The sequence below is a fragment of the Ostrinia nubilalis genome, chromosome 25, assembly GCF_963855985.1.
Source record: "Ostrinia nubilalis chromosome 25, ilOstNubi1.1, whole genome shotgun sequence".
Lineage (NCBI taxonomy): Eukaryota > Metazoa > Arthropoda > Insecta > Lepidoptera > Crambidae > Ostrinia > Ostrinia nubilalis.
In genome coordinates, this window is record NC_087112.1 from 8,947,371 (window position 1) to 8,971,407 (window position 24,037).

Genomic DNA, 24,037 nt, shown 5'->3' on the forward strand with positions numbered 1-24,037 from the left:
AACACATTTGTGGTGCAAAATAGAACTCCCCAAGCTGGCCAGACGGACTGGTGATACCTGAAGTTCACCCTTCATGAATTCATGAAATGAGTGGGAGAGGTCCTATTCCATAATGTCGTACAAAACAGCCAAAAGGTAGTACATGTAATTGTAAATTATAATGAACTACTTTGAAACAAAAATGTTGTCTGATGAAGAGCTATTGACTCTACATATTTGTAACTAAGTTGGCATTGGATTGCAAGTGTACATCAAACTTTTTTAGACTGTTGCATTGAAATAAAACGCGTCTATGTGTCATAACGTGACTCAACATGCGGTAACATTTGCGGCGCATGCGCCGAACAAAAAGACTATAGATAATATTATTTTATACGACGATATCCGCCGAGTGGCGGGCTATTTTCGTGCTGTCATTCATGTCATTTTGAAAAAATGTTGATCGAAAGTTTAAAAAGATAAAAAAAACTTGGGAGATGATTGAGTCTGTGATAGATTGGGGGAGGCCTATGTTCAGCAGTGGACGTCCTATGGCTGAAATGATGATGATGATGATAGAAAGGGAAAAACGATACTTAGTACGTAATTATAGAGAGAACTCTATGTTCTGTTGTAAAACATGTAAGTAAGACAAATAGGCAGAGATATCGTTACATCTAAGAGATTGTAAACTGAAGAATGCACCTGTCAAATAATGAGTGATCAATTGTATATTTTTTACTTTTTTGATATCATGGAAAGCTTAATCCGTTAGGTATCTAGTTTGTACAATGGCTAGAGTCAGCCTAGTGACGGTAGGAGCAATTTGTGTTTTTTTTTTTAATCTGGTATTTTTTTACAAACATGCATTAATTATATTTTAAGCTTCACTACATATTTAATATCATCGCTTTTGCAAGAGGCTTAATAGTGGTCAATATCTTTAAGGGTAAATAAAACAAGAAATTAATTGTAATGATTTGGTTTAATACAACACTAATTAAGTATAATTTACAATGATCAATAAATGTATTGCGTCACCTATCAACCCACCACAGCGTTGTATCTCGAATTTGAACTTATTTGCTAAAAAAAAATTAAGCAAATTAATTTTGTTTTTAAAAATCGTCCGCATATTTTTGGCGCTTCTTTTATGGCAAATGTTTTTAAAATTATCACTTATTTTTAACAATATAAAAACTAATTGTTAAGGACGTCGCACATTTAACAACCTGGAAAAGGGATCGTAAATCAACTCTAGGCGGTCAGTTAACTTTGTATGAAACTACATACTGCAACGCACACTTATCTTATCCGCACCGTAACGTAAGCGCCTCGGCTCGCAATTGACAGCGCGCAAAAGACGATGACAGTTCGCGAAAGGCGATACGATTTTGATCCCTTTCAGAGTTGATGAGACTGCTATGAGTTTAATTAAGGCCCATAACAGACGGTGAAACGCAACTGCAACGAAACTGCAACTGCTAGTTACTTTTGAGTTGCATCTAAGTTTCTGCCATAGCGTCCGTTGAGAGACCACACATGACGCGACCAGTTTGAAACTTTCAGTTTCAGTTTCATTCATAAGAATCATCAGAAAGCAGTTTCGTTGCAGTTGCGTTTCAGCGTCTGTTCTGGGCCTAACTGAATTTTGTAAACATTCTATATTTAAATTCACAAACTCAAAAATAAAAACTAGTGATGAATGATAAATATCCGGTTTTTTGTATTCGAGACACAACACTATCACTTCTAACCCTCACATACTATTTAGCTAAATTAACATACCAATAATAACAATCAATTCCCTGAAAAAACCCAAATAGGTACTTATTGCTTAATTTATAAAATGCAATACGGAATTTCTATTGTACTTAAAATATATTTTGGTAAAAAATGTATGCAAGAAAAAGTATTGTTGTTATTCATTTTAAAAAAAAATTGCTATATTATTATCACTAGCAAGTCAACCTTCCACAAAAAATAATTGTCAAATGGATTTTAAAACCTTAAGCGAGGTTTAGAGTAGGCGCACACCGTTGATTTTTAGTTGGCCGATAGTTGTGCCCGATTTTAATTTGTAGGAAGAATCGGCCAAATCGAATCGGCGTAGTGTGCGCACTCCCATACATGCCCATACTGATCAACTGCCCGACTAAACTATCGGCCGACGAAAAATCAACGGTGTGCGCTTACTCTTAGACAAGTAATTTTTGCACCACTGTGTAAATCTAGCAGAAATTGGCTTGCCACAGTGGTGACAGCTTGCGGAAGTCAACTTCTGCAAGTTTTACTGCTAGTCTAAACTTCGCTTTAGTATCATCGAAGAAAATTTTAATTTTATAGTTGTTGACATGCTAATGAGTAGTTTAATAATAAAAGAAAAGTTTAGTTACTTGTTTTTGGAAAAAAAAAAGGATTTAAATGGAATCTCCAAAGTAATTTTGTTAGCACAATTTATATTAAAATGTTGACGTGAATGATCGTGATTTTATACTTTACATATTTATTGTTACTGCAAGTCAGGTATACGTTTACTTTATCGATCATATACTAGTGTTACAGATATACATACATACTTGTGATATGATTAGGTTCACCCTCTTAATTTAACTTTAATTACTCGTACTTTATATCAGAATATTCAACCAAACTTTTATGTATTATTCTTTATTATTACTTCATAAATGCAGTAGTTTAGAAATGCAAGAGTTTATTTTCGTAAAAAAGAAATTTCGAAAAACTTTACGTAGGTACAGTGAAAATTTTTACTACTAAGTATTTTTTTTTCTAAATTTTCTACAACATGAACGATTTAATATGCAATAGTTATAATAAGTAAACGTGTACACGCGTCTAATTTTACCGTTTAAAGAATTTACAATTCATGATTATCATGATAAATATTTACATTCTAAAACTTACGCTAACAAAATAAAAAGCAATTCCATGGAATTCAAAGAAGAAGTACAAAATAAACGCAGCCACGGAATATGGCACGCTCTCTTCATTCATCAAAAAATACAATTTAATTTATAACAAGCATTAAAAAATAAAACATCAGATCATTGTAAATAACAATCACAAACCATCGCAAAATAAATGATGAAAACCAAAAGAATCCAATCGGTCTTATCGCAAATATTTAATTTTAACATAATATTCTTAGACCATTTAAAAAACCCTAAAAAATAAGTAGATTTATTAAAAAATATTTTTAAATCGAAGCAGACAAGTGAAAACAACTGAACGCTACGCGTATATTTCACTAGGACTTCACTTACAACTTCATATTATAGCCAAATACAACTACTTATTGTTCTATTTTTAATTTACAGTTGACGATTAAATATTTTTAAATATTGATATGGACCTTTAAAGGTTAATCATCGTTGACTGCCAATCGTGTGGCTTAATTCGTTTTCATCTAAAAATTCTAACACTTATGCTCTACCACTAAAAGTATTTGAAAAGTCCACAGCTACCAAACTTAAGAATAAAAAAATAATAGAAAAAGAACATAAAACCTATAATACTTCAGTATCCCGTTAAAACCGGGCTCACTTAAAAGCAAACAAAATATTTGGTAAATCCTAACTTACAATTCCTCACGTCGAGATCGTCCACTTTTATAAAAACTTCAACAGTGAACACATTACAATCTATAACACAATGCTAATAACTTGAAATAGATCTACACCCGTAAATATAAACTGTATTACATACTGTTATATCGCTAAACGCTAACGCAAATAAACGTCATTATGTCAGCAGAACAATCATTTACATCACTAAATCACTTTAGTGTTACAAATTCACTTGCTTCACTTCTGTCGATCACAATAACACTTGCAGGTCGACGCGTGATTGAGGGTTTATTTGTCAGATCTTTGCTCGTTGAGGGACAAGTTTTCAGCCTCGTCCTTGATGTGGGATATCGAGGGGCGGTACCGGTCCTCGGAGCGAGGGTAGTCGTCGTAGGGGCTGGTCTCTCCGGACCTGTTGCTTGAGGACTCCTTGGTGGAGTTTGCGTAGTCTCCTGCAACCAAGATTTACATTTCTCTTTAGGTACACACAAATTATACCTATAGAGTGCCCCCCTTGGCCTTGAAAGAGTATCGTGTTCCTGTAGTGGAGACTAAAATGCACTGATGATTATAAAGTGTACAAAGTGTTGTTTAAAATTGATTTCATGAGTTTGTTAATCTTAATCCTACCTTTATTAGAATAATCCGAAGCCTGCATCTCGTTTTTAAGAGCGTATATGTTGGGCTTGATGTCCTGTGCCTCGCTGGCGCTCAGGTCTTCGGCTTTCACGTCGTGGGACGAACTGCTGCTGCCATAGCCGTTCATCATCGGTGGTCTGCTAGAAATGTAAGAATAGTTGTCATCAAATGCTTTGCACAGAATTAAGTGACGCGTGTCTAACTTAGACTTTGTTAAACTATTTCTTAGACCTTTCCTTTCCGTAGCTGTAAGCATTAAACTTGCTTAGAGTAAAGTCTTTGGTTAGAGTTGAAACATCTCTAGCTACACTTCTAAGTATAATTGTGTTATGCTCATATGATAGGCCTAAAGCAATAGGAGTTAAATTAAAATCATGCTTCATTTTAGAGGACTGAAATATTTTAGCTTACTTGTAATCATCGTGAGAAGACGGATAGTCATCTGTCTGCATAATGTGATCATCGTTTGACATGTATGAGAGGTTGCAGTCTTCCATCATACCCTGTAAACAACATTTTATTTTTAGTTCATAACTTATGTTATATTCTACGTATATTAACTATGTAAATTGATATGGGTTCAAAATTTAGATTTTGTACCTGAAGATTCCGTTTGAGAGCTTCACTGTAGCCGTGGGGGCTAGTCATCATTGGTGGGCTTTGGGCTCCCATGAACCTGTGGTAATAATGAATCATTATAGAACAATATAGACAAACAAACATAAAATAAATCTTTGCTATGATCTTTAACTCAAACTAAATGTACTTTGATTCAAATGTTTTCTTTGATTTTCTTTTTTGCAACAAATTACTGATCTCAACGTTATTTGCTATAATTATCAAAAAATAAAATAAAAAATAAATACCCGGGCCATTTCAGACCTTTCAATAAAGGTGCAAAACCGTTATTGAATACTACCAACAATTGTAGATTTTGCAAATGTGTATTTTGTAGAGTGTACAATTTTGAATGAAAAGTCCAATTAGTCTGTAAAAGTGGTTGTGTCTTAGTGACGTGTTGTGTGTGTGTGAAAGAGAAAGATAAATAGAATAATAAAATAGAGTATAAAAGGCAAGCTTATGAAATATTAAAGGTAATAAAATAAAACTATCTACCATGCGACGAAAATGCAACATGCGTAGCGTAGAAGCAGACCTTACCTGAAGTACCAGAGACATAGGATAACATAACATGCAGATGTTAGATGGGAGAAAAGAAAAGAATTAAGAAGATCTCTTGTCTTACTTGGGTATCCAACGACGATCCTTCTTTACAATCATATTATACATGCAATAATATATATCCAATAAATAAACATGGTCGCAGTTATTGGTACAGCTTACGAGTATCAAGTACAAATTAAAATATATCGGAAATTACATTAGCAACAAATGTATGATTAAGCTAATTTATTAAACAAGTTGTATTATAATTGTGATGTTAAAAACTATAGCAAAACAATTGGTTATAGCTTTGCACTCTAAGAGTCTATGATATAAATGTGTACTTGTTTTTAGAGGACATCGAATCGTTTGAGGCTAGATATCTATACCTTCTTATTGCTCTAAAATATTTTAAAGTACACATCTATTCATATTACTATATTATATTGGAACAATCACGTGATTCTAGTTACATTCTAACATGACATGTTGAAATTAATCTAAAGCTTACACAGTGAGACACTTTACATTGTAATGGTCAGAAACATCAATCTATTCGGAAATCGAAAGTTATCACTTAGTCTACGGATTAGTGTTTGTGATAATTTCCGATCAGGTCAGATATTTCACATACAAATGTGCTATATTTGGACGCGATCGCCCAACGATTCTCATTGGATACATTAAAAAGGACTCGCGGTTCCATAAAACAATTCCAAACATACAAATGAGGACGAAAATACATCATGTAAATTGTCATGGTCAAATATTCATGATTCAAAACTGCTCATTCTTCTGAAATCTTGCATCTGGTGCAATTTGCATTATGTTTTCTTATATAAATCTTTAATGAAAGTAGAATCTGGTATAATGAAATACGAATGTTTCAAGAACAAAGCTGCTGAAAAGAAAACTTTTCAACTGAAAGTGAAAAGTGTTTCTGTGATAGTGCTTTGAAAATTCATCATTCAGGATTCGAATTCGAGGCAGTGTAGAAACACAAACGTTGAGAGGGTCAGATAGATTCGTTGGACGGTCGCAACTCGGATGCGGCGGCGCCCTTACTGTGGAGGCGGGGCGTTGGACGCGGGCTCGTACTTGCGCGGACGCCCGCGGCTCAGGTGCCGGCGCTTCACGAACTCCGCGTCGTCCACCATCCAGAAAGAGCCGAAGTCGTCCTCGTAGCGCACGAAACATTTGTGCAGAGACAGGTTCGTCCGGATCGCATTCTATAATTCATCGGCATTTAAAACGAATCTACGAAATCGACGCGATTCACTCACTTAAAATTATTTTTTTGTGCTTTCATCGCGTTTTAGTTTTGCAGCGATGAAAGCACAATCAGATCGTCGTGGAAGTACATCTTGTGATATGACATGCAGGATTCGATGGCCCAAGAAGAGAGACCCCGAAGGAACGGACAGATGACAGGAGCGAGGTTAATAGGCAAGCGAGAAAAACGTTATTCACCGTGGCGCTGAAATTCACGTACACACACATATAACGAGACCTAAATACAAAATACAAGACCTCACATGGCGTGGCGCCGTAACAGATATCAATAATACTAATATCTGTTATGACACCACTTACAAATCCAATTATTCAAAATTCACTACACAAATAATTACAAAGTCAAATCTGAAATGAGATAAAACGTTTATTTACACAATAAGAGTTAGATACATGGCTAGGTTAGATAGAAAATATTTAAGAGAAGATTAAAATATTGAATTTAAAATCTGTGAAGTGTAGCGATGTGAATATGTTGAATGTAAAATTGGTTAGTGTTTTATTTTATTTCATAAAAATTCTTGTATTGTGTTTGTTCTTCATTTAATACAAATTCAGTTTTATTTTAAATCTAATTGAATAAGATTTTGCAAAAATATTTTATACAACTGTCATTAAATGATTATTTTAATGTTTCAGTGTTTTTGTGGGTTATGTAATTTGTATGCTGTTATTGTATGATTTGTGACTTTTTTGTGGATTACGTGGTGGTAAATTAATGGTGGTCTTAAACTGTATATTAGATTTGAGGACTATAGTATACTAATATTACAGTCAAAGTGTCAGATTTTGTAAAGATACAGTTCTGGCTTAGTTAGCTTATTAGTCTGATGAAATGATAGGATTGTCCAATAGTATGATTGTTAAATTGATTTTAAGAATACCTCCTAATCGTCTTGTTGTTGGACAACATAGTAACTAACACATTAATTTTTTTTATTCAAATCGCAAAATATTTTTTGAGTGGTAATGTAGTGGCTATAAAACTTTTAGTTTAACTTTTGTCTAGAGTTATAAACATGTCCAAGTCCATGTCAAGTATTTTTCAAACAAAAAATATTTGAAGAATAATTATTATTAATGTTAAGTATTATGTTTATTGTATGTAATAAGCTTGTATGAGTGATTACACAAGTCAACAAAAAAAAACTTTTTTTTTGAGTTTGTTATTTAATTGATATTTTCTGATTGTCTACATCTAAAAGTACCCAGAGGCTCTATGCATTGCAAATAAAGTTTGCTTTTGTGCATTTTACAATGAAAAAGTTAAAGCTGGTATTTTCGTCAGTCCATAAATTAAAAAAATAATGGCCAGTGAAAAATTCCCAGAGTAACTGAACGCCCACGAAAAACAATCGTGGCTCAGTCTTAAAGCAGTAATCCATGGATTTCTTGGCTATAAAAAAGCTGCAAACTATAAAGATCTAATTTCTAATATGCTTAATAGTTTCAAACTCATGGGTTGCAGAATGTTCCTTAAAGTACATATGCTAGATGCTCACTTAGAAGAGTTTAAAGATAACTTAGGCCCAGAACAGACGGTAAAACGCAACTGCAATGAAACTGCAACTTTCTGATGAATGAAACTGAAACTGAAAGTTTCAAACTGGTCGCGTCATGTGTGGTCTCTCTACGGACGCTATGGCAGAAACTTAGATGGAACTCCAAAGTAACTAGCAGTTTCAGTTTCGTTGCAGTTGCGTTTCACCGTCTGTTCTGGGCCTTAGGGGCATATTCAGAAGAGCAAGGAGAACGGTTTCATCAAGATGTGATGAATTTTGAACAACATTATCAAGGACAATATAATGAAAACATGATGGGTGACATTTGGAGTCTAATACGTGAAAGTTCCTACATAAACAGAAGAAAAACAAAAAAAATCTTCATTTTTAAAGCTTCTTTCTGTTTCATTTTAAGTATTTTGACGTTTATCTTTATTGTTCTTTGTAAATAAAAGTGATTAACACATAAATTAAAGTTATATCTCTTGTTTTCGCATTTGATTGAATTAGAATTATTCGATTTTCTTAAAATTTGAAATTTCGTTCTAGTTGCTACAAAAGCAAACTTTATTAGATAAAAGTATTTTTTCCTAGTTTAGTTAGACAAAATTAATCAAAATCAGCACTACAGAACTCAGACTCAAAAATCGTGTTTACTTGTGTTATTAATAATTTGACGTAAATCATAGTCGTATATACCTATATTAAAGGTGTTTTTTTATGTGTGGTTGTATAGTATAATGATTTATGTATTTTCTTGTTTTGTCATGTATTTTGTGTGTGACAAAGTAGTGTATTTTACCTGTGGTAAAATAGGTGTAATTTTTTCAGTAGTATTGTGTGTCGATGTTAAGTATTGTATTTAAAGATAAAAAATAATTTTGTAAACATTGTAGTTCTGTAAATGGTATTTTGTTAGATGTCATGCAGTTAGTTTTTTAGTGTTAGAGTTGACTTAAATAAATGTAATTCATTATGTTGTATGACTTGTGTGTAGGTACTTTACAAAATGTTTGAAGGAGTAAGCCAAATTAATGTTTTGTTTCCGAATATTTACTTGTCTTGTTTGGAGTGTAATTAATTTGTCTTAAAAAGGTTAAAATTATACTGTTTTCGTGTCCAAGTGTAATAAGTGTGTAAAAGTGTTTTTCTTGGTAATAAGTATTTTGTGTCCAAGTGTGACAAATGTTGGGAGGTATTTTAGTGTCCCAGGTGGTGTTAGTGTCGGTCGGAAAGTAGTTTAGTGTCCAAGTGATACAAAATTTGTAGTGTTTTGTTTTTGTGTCGAAGTGTGACAAGTGTTTTATGTACCAGTGTGACAAGTGTTGGGAAGTGTTTTAGTGTTGAAGTATGATAAGTATCGTATGGTGTTTTAGTGTCTAAGTGTGATAAATATCAGAATCTGTTTTAGTGTCAAAGTGTGACAAGTGTTTAAAAGTGTTTTTGTGTCCAAGTGTGATAAATGTTGGAAATTCATTCAGTGTCTAAGTGTGATAATTGTTGCGAAGTGTTTTAGTATCAAAGTGTGTTGAGTTTCGAAAGGTGTTTTGGTGTTCAAGTGTCTCAAAGTGTTGGGAAGTGTTTTAGTTCATGTGATAAAAGTGTTTTAGTGTCGAAATACGATAAATGTTGGGAAGTGTTTGGGAGTCGAAGTTTGATAAGTGTTTTCGTGTGGAAGTGTGATAAATGTTTTAAGTGTCAAAGTGCGTTAAGTTTCGGAAGGTGTTTTAGTGTTCAAGTGTAAGAAATGTTGGGTAGAGTTTTAGAGATGTATTGGTGTAGAAAGGTGACAAGAATTGGAAAGTGTTTTTGGATCAGTGTGACAATAATTGGAAAGTGTTTTGGGGTCGAAGTGTGATAAGTATATTTGTGTGAAGTGTTGAGAAGTGTCTTTATAAAAGTCTGTATGGCACGGCGGGCTAGGGCCGTACCCGGGCGCGTGCATCGGCGGCGGCGGCGCGTGCGCGGCGCGCTGCGGGCGCCGTTTGTAGAACTCCACCTCGTCCACGGTCCACACGGCTCCCTTCACGTTCTCCACCCTCATGAAGCATTTGTGGAGCGACAGGTTGTGACGCACCGCGTTCTGTTTTCGTACTGGCTAGTCTTTATATGGTCGTGGTAGTGGTGTGACAAATCACTTTGAAGTGTTTTAGTGATGTGTTACAAAAACACTTTTTTGTTTTTTGTGGTAAAATTGATTTTTGTTTTCAAAGTGAATTGTCATCTAAATAAACAGTAGCATTGTCTACACAGTAGATACAGTTTTGAAATAAGATGATTAATCGTTAGGTTACAACCATTTACATTAAAACAGTTATTTCAATGCTTTTCAATATGCGTCAACATATTTGCTTGTTTACTGAAAAACATTGAAAATGTGATAAAAATTATACTTAAACACTTAAGATTAATGTTTTCTAAATTATACAGTTACCTTATAGCATCATGGTTCGAAAAATAAATTGTCCATTAAAATATTTTAACTAAGTTAAATGAAACCTATCTTACTTTACTGATTCACAATGCTTTTTATATAATCTTTAATCTTTGAATAGTATTTTGCATGAAACAATTTTACTTTATTGCTTACGAATCTCGTATGATTTTAAATTCAATTTACAAATGACTATGCATGTTAAATTGAGCAACTAAAATCTAAAACATACCTTCCAGGTCGCAGCATTGCGTCTGAAGTAGCAGAACGTAGTCTGGAACCAGTTGTAGATCTCATTCAGCGTCAGCTGCTTGTCTGGAGATTCAATAATAGCCTGAAATATAAAAGATATGAAATTAATAAATCAATCAGCGTATCTCATCTAATAAAGACTATGTTTTTTCATAGGAAATAATTCTGGTCAAAATAATGTACCCTGAACAACCCATATCCAAATTGATAGGAAATCTTCAATGAACATGAAATGATTTTCGTCCAATCCCCAATCTTTATAACATTAACAGATTTAAGCAACATGATTAAAATAAGACTGAATAATAAATATCAGTAATTTATAAAGTCGCCGCAAAATGAACAATGTAAAAAGCTTTACTCAAAACCAAAATGTCACTAACCTGTCGAATCAAAGACGCGTAAGTGAACGGTGGCCGAACGTCTGCGCTCTTGTAGAACTCGCGATTGCGTTGGATTTCTGTAAAGTAATTAATAATTTAATCAAATACTGGTTAACTATTAACGGTTTTTTATTAAAGGTTGTAAGTATATTATCATTATTAATTACCTTGCTGAACATCTAATCCAGCTCTTTCGAGCATGTATGGCAGACCTTGTGACATACAGGAGAAATCGTTATTGTAAGATCCTCATACCTCTATCTACTTGCTACGTTGGTTTCTCAAGTAAAAGATAACTCAACTAAATGAAATAATATAATAAAATTAAATGAAAAGATATTTACCTCCAGCAATGGCAACACCAGATTTGTCTGATACACGACGCCTGACGGGCCCCGGAGATGCACCCTCACTAGCGGCTCCTAGAAAAATAAAATGCTCATTATTGCCTCTAATTTATGGTGGTTAATCTTTACTGGTTGATTTTCGTGATTTAAGATGTGCCATGCTTCCATAAATTCTGTTAAAATAATCAAGGTAAACCAAACATGTTTGTGACTAGCCTAAGGTGTGCCTTTGTCTGTCACCATTTGTTTTTTTGCTGGTAGCTTGAAGAGCTTTTCCAGCTTCACCGGGCAGAGTGGCGAGTACAGAAGGTACTCTAGCCGTTTGGCGATCGTCGGTGCGTGTGCCGACAAGGCCGAGTGTGGGCTACGTCGCAGACCGTCGTTCGCGATCGGGTCGTATCGAGCGCATAAGCCGCCCGATCAGTGGCGTGTTGGACCAAAGTCCAGCCTACGGCGGGCTGACTCTAGTGGGCCCAATCGAGGGGACTACAGACGCGGCCTGAGGGCGCCACGGTAGGCTCGGACCTCGGCTCAGGCCCAGTCAGAATGGCTCTTACCATGCGCGTGCTTGGTGGCGTGGTGCGCGTCACGTGCAGCGTGCAAATGACGCATCATGGCGGCGAGGCGATCAAGCTGTAGATCCTGGCTACACAGGAGTTGCAGCGGTGGGAACAAGAAGTGAGAATAGTGCTTACCATGCGCATGCTTGGTAGCGTGGTGAGCGTCACGTGCGGCGTGCAAATGACGCATCATGGCGGCGAGGCGGTCGCGCTCGCGGCTAAGCTGCAGCTCCAACTGAGCCACCACCTGCATCTACAGTTGGCTAGCCCAGGATATGCTCTGTTTTGAGATACTTTGAGAGTCTGTCGCCATAACTACAACGCTAACAAAATTGTTGTGTTCCGACAGTTGGAGGTAAGTTAGCCAGTTCCTCTGAGGTTGAGGATTCCAGGTGAAGCTTATTTTCACCTGCGGCTTGATCATCACTTTCCGTCAGGTGAGATGCAGGTGAGATGCAAGAGCTTCCTCATTGTGGATTAAAATACACTTTTCCCGGGACAAACTTACCTTCATTAGTTGAATTTTTTTTGGCGGGCAGTTGTAGATCTGGCTACACAGGAGTTTCAGCAGTGGGAATGGTCCTTACCATGCGCGTGCTTGGTAGCGTGGTGCGCGTCACGTGCAGCGTGCAAATGACGCATCATGGCGGCGAGGCGGTCAAGCTGTAGATCCCGGCTACACAAGAGTTGCAGCGGTGGGAACAAGAGGTGGGAATGGTCCGTACCATGCGCGTGCTTGGTAGCGTGGTGCACAGTGCAGCGTGCAAATGACGCATCATGGCGGCGAGGCTGTAGATCCCGGCTACACAGGAGTTGCAGCGGTGGGGACAAGAAGTGGGAATAGTCCTTACCGTGCGCGTGCTTGGTGGCGTGATGCGCGTCGCGCGCAGCGTGCAAATGACGCATCATGGCGGCGAGGCGATCAAGCTGTAGTTCCCGGCTACACAGGAGTTGCAGCGGTGGGAACAAGAAATGGGAATAGTGCTTACCGTGAGCGTGCTTGGTGGCATGGTGCGCGTCACGTACAGCGTGCAAATGACGCATCATGGTGGCAAGGCTTTCAATCTGTAGATCCCGGCTACACAGGAGTTGCAGCGGTGGGAAGAAGAGGTGGGAATAGTTCTTACCGTGCGCGTGCTTGGTAGCGTGGTGCGCGTCACGTGCGACGTGCAAATGACGCATCATGGCGGCGAGGCGGTCGCGCTCGCATCGCAGTTGCAGCTCCAACTGAGCCACCACCTGCATCTACAGTTGGCTAGCCCAGGATATGCTCTGTTTTGAGATACTTTGAGAGTCTGTCGCCATAACTACAACGCTAACAAAATTGTTGTGTTCCGACAGTTGGAGGTAAGTTAGCCAGTTCCTCTGAGGTTGAGGATTCCAGGTGAAGCTTATTTCCACCTTCGGCTTGATCATCACTTTCCGTCAGGTGAGATGCAGGTCAAGAGCTTCCTCATTGTGGATTAAAATACACTTTTCCCGGGACAAACTTACCTTCATTAGTTGAATTTTTTTGGCGGGCAGTTGTAGATCTGGCTACACAGGAGTTTCAGCAGTGGGAATGGTCCTTACCATGCGCGTGCTTGGTAGCGTGGTGCGCGTCGCGTGCAGCGTGCAAATGACGCATCATGGCGGCGAGGCGATCAAGCTGTAGATCCCGGCTACACAGGAGTTGCAACGATGGGAATAAGAAGTGGAAATAGTCCTTACCGTGCGCGTGCTTGGTAGCGTGGTGCGCGTCGCGTGCAGCGTGCAAATGACGCATCATGGCGGCGAGGCGGTCGCGCTCGCGGCGCAGCTGCAGCTCCAACTGAGCTACCACCTGCATCTGAACCCGTGCCTGCGCCGCTGATCTGTCGTCCAGCGTGTGCGCCGCTTCCAGGTGCCTAGAGAAGATTATACAACAAATTCATTGTTTGGCCTAAAGGTCAACTCTTTTTAATGCAGATCTAGACAGGGATTTGACCACAATCGCACCAGTTGATACACACTGTAAAACCCTAGTTTTCCTAAATAAATAAATAAAATAATAATTAACTTTTTAATAAAATAAAACCGACTTCAAATGCGTGAACACAAAAAAAATCTAAAAATTAAAAATATTGCGTATAAAAAAGTTCATCCCCAATTTTCCACCCTTGGGGGTGAAATATTTTCTTCAAATTCGCATGAAACCACCCTTATGATAATACCTATTCAATAAAAAAATAATCGTTCAAATTGATTTATAATCGGCGGAGATATTGCGTATAAAAAGTTCATCCCCAATTTTCCACCCTTGGGGGTTGTTTTTTCTATTATTAAATTTAAATGGGACCACCCTTGAGGTATTATCTATACGCCGAAAAAAGATTTGTTCAAATCGGTTCATAATTGGCGGAGTTATCGCGTAACAAACATAGAAAAAAAACATACGGGTCGAATTGAGAACCTCCTAATTTTTTGAAGTCGGTTGAAAAAAGGCACTTGATCATATCTAAATGATTGATTGCAACTGGTAGAGAATGCCATACAATAAGGTTTTGCATGCAATAAAGGTTTTTAAATAAATCAAAAAAATTAACAACAGTAAATGAACATGTGTGTCAATTTCAATGGTGATTTTTTTATAAATTGACAACATCTCCTAGGAGGAATGGCTAATTAAATTATACGCATTCATGCCACTTAAGTGACGCTGTGAATCCAAAATGATGGAAAATTTATGTAAAACTGATGAAGAATTTGAAACTGGATTGAGCAAGGAAGACTTACTTGAGGAAAGCCTGGTAGTCCTCAGCCAGGGCATCACACCCCGGCCACTTGCAGACCCCGCGCCCGAAGAGCGGGTGCTCCTCAACCTCCCCGCCCCATAGCATCAGACCTAGGGAATGATTCAGACCTAAGAAATTAATAATGAAACAGACAACAGTGCTCACATATTACTAAAGTAGGTATGTATTGAAATAGTATTCAAAATGAAGAATTTCTCCAACATAGTAAAGCAAATCAGTTAGTCACTTTTGATTTTTTGGAGATATGTGTGACTTTGACGACTTTGACCTTAAAGGAATAGTTTTTGCCACTACTTTACTCTAGTTCCAGACGCTTTTGAAGTAGATTAAATTTTCTACAAAATGATACTAGAATTGTATCTGTAAACACAGTTTTCTTCAGCCTTTCAGAGTGTCATTCTACAGAATAAGTGCGATTCAACCTATTAACCCTCCGTCCACCAGGTGACTAAAAGTTACGTCCCGCACCAGGTGGGGTATGACCATCCGGAAGGTCGCGCCGCCCAAGCGATAAAAAGAACAATCCTACCTAGGTACATGTACTATCGCCAACAGTATTAACTGCCCATTGAAAGTCATGTCATCTCGTTCTATCGCAAAGAATCGCCATTTGATTAGAGCGAGAGCAAAAACGGAAATGGATAGTTAACAGTGTGGGCGTGTGTACAGTAAGAATCAATGTAAGTACTAACCTGGTGGGGCATTAGGCGGCACAGAAAGCGGGCCATGCATCAGGTACTGGCGTTGCACCGCCTGCAGCTGCTGCACTAACTGCTGCTGCTGCGCGCCCAACTGCTGCTGCAGAGAGCCTGGAGATGGAAGTGATAATCAGCATCTAGCACCATTTAAAAAATATTAATTACTTAAAAAAATCGATCGATTTCGAAATCGAGGCGGGAATTGAACTCACGACCTTCCGCTTGCCGGGCGACTGCTCTTCCAACTGAGCTACGACACTGGATGAACCAGTCGAAATTTTCAAGTGTATACGCTGTTACGGCCAGCGTTTGTTTCATCAATGTTGGGTATACATACCCATAAACATCTAACAGAAATATTGTTGCAAATATTTAACTGTCATTTAAGATGAAACAGCTCTTTACATAGTTATTTAATTCAATTCCTGCCTTAGGCATTCCTGCATTAGACGATTTCAAATAAGTTTGAGATGCAACTCTTAATGCTAAAAATTAAATAACTATCTAGCACCAGCTTCTAAAATTTTTAAGCCTGGAGATGGAAGTGATAGTCAGTTTCCTCCAGCATGGTACATGACGGAAGCTTCGGAATTTTTAGCAAGTTCCTAAAGAGCCCCTCTAGCCCAAAATGGGATGCGTCAAAAAATTGCAGCGCTATTACCGTGACAACGCGCGCGTGCGTTGCGCTTCTAAAAATTGTATTACTGATAGTAAGTAGCGCGACAAGCGCGCCACAGTGGTGCCACTGCTGCTGCAGTGCTTCCTCGAGCCTTTTGGAAGGCGCCCAATCTTTCACATTAAATTCCTTTCCTAATTCTGATCTTCAAGTACCATAAGAATATAATTCAAGTAGATAGATACCATAAAAATAGTAAACTCACCAGGTGAAGTGTCAGGCGGCGGGAGGTGGGACTGTGATAGCAAGTTCAAGTTTATTTGGTCCTGGAGACGAGACTGCTCCAGCTGCCTCTTGGCTGCCTCCGATGACATGTGCTAGAATGATGAAAAAGTTATAAAGAAGGTACCTTAGGAATTAGGAATTTTGGGATAAGTACCTACATGGCTAAGGTAAGTACTGCTAAGCTAAGCTACTGTGTCAATGAACACTGTATGGTGAAAAAGCCGACCATGTTTTCAAAATTTGAAGTTTCTACTACATTTTTCTTAAGAGAATGTTTGTTTTAGCAGAAATTACTATAATATTCCCGTTATCCCCTCGTACAAAGCTAAATAATGCTTGTATGGGGTTCGAACCCGCGTTCCTCGAATGACGAGTCGGCCAGTCCGACCCTTTCACCGTTCGGCTATCGTGGCTTCTCTTCTTGAATAAGTAGCAGAAATAAGGAGCGCACAAAAGCAAGTCCTGCGATGATGCTCAGACGTTGTCATTGGTATACGAGTAAGTAGCCCTCCAAAACCCCTGGAAATAGGTAGGATAGTACTTTTTTCTACATCATCTTCGTAACAGCCAATGGTCTTCTCACCTGCTTCTGCATGTGATGCTGATGGAACAAGCGCTGCTTCATCAGAGCCTGCAGCTGGGTGTGCTGATCCAACAGCTGCATCGCGAGGAGGTCTGGCGCGACCAGCGGGAGGGGAGAGCGGGCCCCGCTGGCGGCTGCCCCCCCACTGCCGGCGGGGGAGACTGGGGCCGGGCTGGAGTGGGCCGAACCACCGGTGGGAGAAGTAGGAGCTGATGCCTGGTGGAAACAGTTTTGATTTGTACAATGGTTACACCATTGGTGGTAGGGCAAATTATACAGGGTGATTTAGGGGTCGTGGAGCAAGAAAGAAGCATTTAAATTACTTTCTCCTACTCTCCTACTTATATTTGGGACGTTAATAAGTGCCCTGTATTGATTGATTTTCTTCTCTTTAAAAGCTTTTTTTTACGAATTAGCGCAAAGCATAGTGATGGACGACTCAATTCGTTCTTTTATTTTTTAGACGTGTTTACGTTTGGTATGATGATAATAAGATGATGACGTGAGTGATTATCAGATCTAAGTTGGAATTTCGTAAATACCTATTCACACTCATTTAAGTATTTAGTTTTTAAAGTAAACTGCATTGTTTAGTGCACTTTTTAAATACGTTCAAGTTAATAACATAGAATTAGAACACTAATGCCCGTTTTCACCATCAATCCCTAATTTTAAAGTGATCCCTATGGAAACAAAATGCCTGTTATGTGTCACCATAGGGGTCACTTTAAAATTAGGGATTGATGGTGAAAACGGGCATGAAACTCCCTTTTCCACCCGATATTGTAAAGTTCACCGAAGTTATCATACAGAAAGGGACACAAGATGGCGAAACTCACCCGTGCGAGCGAGAGGGGCTCATGGTCGCGAGGGGGTGAGGCGCGGCGCGGGGGCGAGGTGCGCCGGCGCCGCCGCGCCGCCTCGCCGCCCCACCTGCCGGACTCCTCTCTGGAACAAGCTCAGTGATTGGACTAGGTTCGATTCCGGGCTAAGTCATGGTCTCAGAAACAGCAATTTGGGAAGATGGTTTCTAAAATCTGATCAATAATCTGGAAGCTTTATGAGGTCATCCGTCCACCTTGTGGGTCGACGTCCCACGCTGCGTTTTCCAGGAAGTTTTGCTGCGTTTTGTAACAAGAAGGCGCTGGTAGGCCAGGCTGCTACCAACTATAGTCTGGTCTGTGAGCACGTAGAATTTTGTCCAATGACCCCAAGCTACCCATCCTTATCGCTCGCGCGTAATTATGTTGCTATCGCGCTCGCACACTCACTGCGGGCGCCCGTCGCACAGTCGCGACAACAATATAATTACGCGCGAGCGATAAGGATTGGTAGCTAGGGGTCATTGGACAAAATTCTACGTGCTCACAGACCGGGCTTAAGACGACGCGATGTGGAAATTATTGGGGAGGCCTATGTTCAGCAGCGGTGATGACCATGATTTATCTGGAATCTGCCTGTGCGTAGGATCAACCACTATCACCCGTGAATCATCTTGCATCGTTGGCAACAAGTTCATGATAGCTGCCTTACAAAAGTCGCGAGCCTTTTTCTCGAGGACTGCAATAGTTTTAAATAGAACACTGTTGATTCATCATTCCATGATAAGAGTCGAGAATACCACACTGTAGCACCTTAATAGAACTCCAGTCATTGATGATGTGCTGTCTTTGTGTCCTCATAAATCACCATCAGTCAATGGCAGACCATTGTTGGCTTAAGCCCCTAAGGAACGCAGAACGATCTTCCATTTTCATCCTGCCACTAGCCGTTCCGTCGTGGACGTCTGAAGGAACGCTAATAAAGCTTCATTTCTCGCTTTATTTATCCAGCCTCTGCTCTACTTCTTGAAGCCCTCGGTTCATCGAGCAGGAGCACTATATTAACTTACCGGTCAAGACACCGGTCCAGCTCGAATGAGTTGAGTAGCGGTGGCTTTGCGGCGCCACCAGAGTTTGAGTTCAATGCCGGCTCCGGACCCTGAAACAATAACATCCTCACTTAAGTTTCGTTTCATAATTGGCTGATAAAGTCCCTGGTAGTTTATTTATCTTAAAGATAAACTACAACATTATGTTTCGTTTATTCATAGCAGATAATGTTTCGCAATAGTCGCGAATTCCTAAATAAGTATTTATACGCTTTGATTATCGCAATGAAATTATCTCACTTTGAAAATAAGTCCAGTTCCACATCCAGGTGTTTTTTATAATTCGGTACATAAGGCTGAGCCCAGGTAGGCTGTTAGCCCATGTTATCAACATTCTTCAGGTTATTTATTTATTGGACACTCAATGGAAATTTGAACTCAGAGATTAAAATAAAATGAAAAATAATAGCGAACCCGCGCTCTGATGGTAGAAAAATATCCATGATGTCCCATTGCATCCACTTCAAATCACTTTAAGATAATTAGTAGTAGTAGTAGTGTCTTTACATTACTTAATTTTTTTGTCGGTTTAAGAAAAAGAACTTTAAGATCAATGTTCCCAAAACATGAAGTAGGTATCGTACACAAACCCCTTTAGACTACTGATGTTAATCAATCATTAGGTTAAAGGGAACATTTTTAATCACGATAAACTAAACGTCACTTTTATTTATTGCACTCCGTCAAAAATTGCAAGTAAACAGCAGTAAATCTCAACAGTAACTGCCTGCAGTCTCAAAATCGCAATGTCAAGTACAGAATCATGATAACCGGTTTAGTACCCCTAAGATAAATTTGCAATAGCCCTTTCAAGATGCAGCCAAAAGAATAACTGTTGTTGGGCAAAAATCGAAAACCTGTTCATTGTATTGGTCAATACTAGCACCTTGCTTTTGCGAGCAAGTCATGGGATACAAAAGTGGTCCTAGCAAAAGTTTTTTTTTTATGTGACAGGAGGCAAACGAGCAGACGGATCACCTGATGGTAAGTGATTACTTTTTGACTTTTTTTTTACTTTTGAAGATACGCTCTCTTCTTGAAAGCTTGCAGGTCGTATCCGTCCGGAAACACCGCAGTAATAGTTAAGTGGTGACTACTTAGTTCTGGTGAAAAGATGGGTGGCCGTTTAGTGACATCGTTATTAGAGTGTTCAGATGAATCTTGAAAATGTAACTCTTTCGTAATTAGTTAACTCGAATTGCAATAAGTGGCAAGTTTAGTCAGATCACTCACAGTCACAGGCTTATGTAATGAGCCTATGTACTGAAAAAAGAGAATTATTTAATCAAGTTAGAAAATAACAATAATTAACTTTCTTTCAATCAAGAACCTTTGCTCAAGCCTAACATAAAGGGTGGATATCAGATAATAATTAAGTTATTCATACGTAGTGAATGATATCACTAAACTCAATTCTAAAATTACAGTTTTAAAAAGTAATGTAATTATCCAATGATGTCTCCATCAGGAAAAATCGTATTCTTAAAAGCCCATAGCCACATTGCGCTGTGGTTACACTACGGTTTTGGGTTTTTCGCAGTCTCTACACTAGTCCTAGTATCTTTGCGAACAGCAACGGTGTTCTATAGTGTCTACTTTAATTGTAGGCACCAAACATATTAAATTACTAACTCCAATTAAAATGGAAGCTAAGTTAGATGATCCTATGCCTGCATACTGGCCGGCCATAACACACGGGTGATGTAATAGTTTGTTTACATTATTTGATTTACATTACCGCCGCGTAGGCGCAGAGCAAACGCGGACTGTTTATTGTGCTCTGCTAATAACGAATTGTAGAAATTTTTGTATTATTTAGTCTTTCAGAAGTTTCCGGAGTATACAGAAGAAGGATCAGACTGCAAACTCGTTAGTTTCAGCCAAATGACGTCCACTGCTGGACAAAGGCCTCCCCAGGATTTCCATAACAGGATTTCCATAAAATGTAAAAAGAAGGAAGAATTGTCCCTCATGGCAAATGCCAATCTAAAAAAAATTGTTGAATGGTTGGAATGTAACAATTTGAACCTTAATGTTAGTAAAACAAAGTATATTAAATTTGAAGCTAAATTCAATGAAAATAATGTACAACTTGACATAAATCATATGAATAATAATGTAGATAATGTGACTTCGACAAAATTCTTAGGTATAACTATAGACAAATTCTGTAATTGGAAAGCTCATATTGACTTACTAGTAAATAAAATTGACAGATTTGTTTATGCTCTTAATAGACTTAGACAAGCAGCATCTAAAAGCGCAGCTCTTATGGCTTATCATGGATATGTTTCATCAATATTACGATATGGCCTTATATTGTGGGGAAACTCAGTCGATATGCCTGTAGCCTTTAGAGCACAAAAAAAGTGCATTAGAGCGATTTGCGGAGCACATTATTTAGACAGTTGCAAGCCATTGTTTAAAGATCTAAACATATTGCCACTTCCATGCTTATACATCTTTGAGATGGCAATGTTTGTCAAGAGATATACCCATTTATTTGAGACAAATAAAACTTATGGCTATAGAGGTAGGAAGGCAGACAACTTATCAATCCCACCTCAAAGATTGACACTGTATTCCAAAAACTGTTATTGTATGGCTATACGAATATTTAATAAATTACCAAACAATGTAAAAATGTTAACCTTTACCAAATTTAAAAGTGCAGTTTTTGACTTTTTGTTAATTAAAATGTATTATACAGTGAATGACTTTTTAAATGATAGAATGATGTGACATCGGTAATGTAACTTAATTTGACATCTTACAATTAATTTAAATTTCTTTGACATTTGCAATTCAAATTTTGTTCCCTGACATGTATTTATTGTATTGTTACTTGTTACTATCATGGTATATGAAAAACAACTATGAGTAAAATAAGTATTTTGAGTTGTAAAAATATGTAAAATCTAAGACCAAATGTAGCAATAACAATTAACATAACTTAAAGAACAAAAACTTTTGCACGTCGCATGCGACAGAATATGCTGGAATTAACTAAATTAACACCAATCTAACCATGTTCTTGCAAATAAATGATTTTATTATTATTATTATTATTTATTATTATTATTATTAACGACCGGTTCTGCGCTGCTTGCATCCAGGTACTTCCCGCGACCTTCACCAGATCGTTGGTCCACCTAGTGGGAGGTCTGCCCACACTAAGTCTTTCGGCTCGTGGTTGCGGACAAAAAATGAGCGAGGACAAAGATGAAGGAAGAAGTTTTCTTTACAAGTTCAAGAAAAGCTCGATTTTTAAAGATACGCAACTTCGTTTTTATTTTCATGTTGTGTTGGTAGAGCAAGCTATTAGGGGCGTGTATAAATGCCCTGAAAAGGGCCTGTATACTCGTATTTATGATGAATTTGCATTAAATGCTCAAACTAGATTAGAACCTATGTATTTTTAAGTAAAAAAAAATATTTAAGCCGACATAGGATTCTAGATTACGTGTTCTATTGCGAAAATTAAAGTTACATAAATAAGTGGTTTTCATTAACATTTCTTTCAAAACGAGAAACTATTCTTTATAAAGATGACATGCATCAAATTGTCAGCATACATCCATGTTTTTGTTTCCACCACGCTGGCCATAGGAAAACATATTTGCACTATGACCTCACCAGAGATCTGTTTTGACAAATACCAAGAGCTATTATGAAAACTAGATTGTAAACTGTGCCGGTACTATTTTTTAAAACATCCGATGTCCTAGACAATTTGTTAGGGCATTGTTAGGACTGTGGTATAAATATTGAAAATCGTCAGCTGATAGTGACATGTCAACTGTTGAAGAATCTTTCTATTTGGCAGATACACGTGCAATATTGAGCATGTTCTAGAAGTTGACTGTGGTCGACTCTACCACATTTCCTGAAAACCTAGAGATAACTATGGGGACCATTGTCTAATAATGAGTATATCTTCAATAGCTCTGGCTGGCTGGTAATATGCCAATATTATGCAAATAACAAAAAGCCTTAAACTCGATTCAAAACTCAAGCCAATGATTGAGTTAAATTTAATTTAATTTAGAACCCTGGACTCATCACAAAGCTCTCAGAGAGTGAAGAAAAACTGGTATTTTCACCAAGGAACTTACCTATAGCTCTATTGGGTATACATTAAGTTCTGTTTCTTCAAGCATAAGCCAATAATTTTGAAAAGACAGCAACATTCCTAAATGGATTTCCCGTGAATAAATCTAAATACCAATTCGATCAACCACAAGCTTGATTCCATGATAAAAGCTTACCTATGGAAAACAATTTCAATTCAATTTATCTGCCTTTATTGTTTACTTACTTAGACTGGGTTGCACCATCTTACTTTAACTTTGACGAACGTCAACAATCTGTCGAACTCCATACAAAAAACACCGGTTATCGACATAGTTACGGTCAAAGTTAGGTGGTGTAACTCAGCCTTAGTCTATATGATTAGTAACATTAAATATTTCTGTACCAAATCTGCAAAATGGCCAACTAATTAAGTAATCCAACCGCCAATAGGTACAACAGAACTCTTTGTTAACGAATTACTTGTAAAACTAAATACCCCGATTGTTTGCACCAAACATCACGTCCACGAAGACATAATACGTGTTTTGTTTACACTTTGTTTATTGTAAACACGGCTGAAAGCGTGACGTTACATAATAATTAACGAATCGCCGAGCAAGCGGAAGTGGGACAATTAGTAAGATATTGGTTTTTAATTGCTTGCACTTTAATTGGATATGAGAATTGCTGAATTGTTGTGACAAAAATGATCGTCATTTGAAACTTTATTTCAAGATTTTAAACACTTGCCAAATGTTTGCCTCGAAGCGCTGGTAGGGCAAAATATAATGAAACTTGTAAGGCTTCAGAGCATTTGACTACTTGTAAGTTAGAACTAATTCAAATTGTCTATGCGAAAAGATAATTTAATTTTGATTTCGATTAAATTTGAAATAGATCGATGGAAAGATCGTAGATTGCTAATAAAGATTGTTGA

The 24,037-nt window shown here is 37.8% G+C and overlaps 1 protein-coding gene across 1 annotated transcript in view; it reads right to left on the minus strand.

Annotated features, from left to right (window-relative positions):
* Positions 1-945: 945 nt before the first annotated feature.
* The window catches only part of LOC135084038 (forkhead box protein P4), a 65,345-nt gene continuing 42,253 nt past the window's right edge, over positions 946-24,037 (minus strand). Inside the window, exons 4-20 of the mRNA XM_063978780.1 lie at positions 18,988-19,076; positions 17,936-18,044; positions 17,097-17,312; positions 16,494-16,605; positions 15,607-15,723; positions 14,895-15,021; positions 13,713-14,026; positions 12,866-12,942; positions 12,138-12,393; positions 11,578-11,655; positions 11,234-11,310; positions 10,831-10,932; positions 10,096-10,247; positions 4,806-4,881; positions 4,617-4,708; positions 4,197-4,345; positions 946-4,018 (exon numbers count right to left, since the gene is read on the minus strand). Coding sequence (XP_063834850.1) covers positions 3,855-4,018; positions 4,197-4,345; positions 4,617-4,708; positions 4,806-4,881; positions 10,096-10,247; positions 10,831-10,932; positions 11,234-11,310; positions 11,578-11,655; positions 12,138-12,393; positions 12,866-12,942; positions 13,713-14,026; positions 14,895-15,021; positions 15,607-15,723; positions 16,494-16,605; positions 17,097-17,312; positions 17,936-18,044; positions 18,988-19,076 — 2,307 coding nt within the window. The 3' untranslated portion in view covers positions 946-3,854. The remainder of the gene's footprint in view (positions 4,019-4,196; positions 4,346-4,616; positions 4,709-4,805; positions 4,882-10,095; positions 10,248-10,830; positions 10,933-11,233; positions 11,311-11,577; positions 11,656-12,137; positions 12,394-12,865; positions 12,943-13,712; positions 14,027-14,894; positions 15,022-15,606; positions 15,724-16,493; positions 16,606-17,096; positions 17,313-17,935; positions 18,045-18,987; positions 19,077-24,037) is intronic.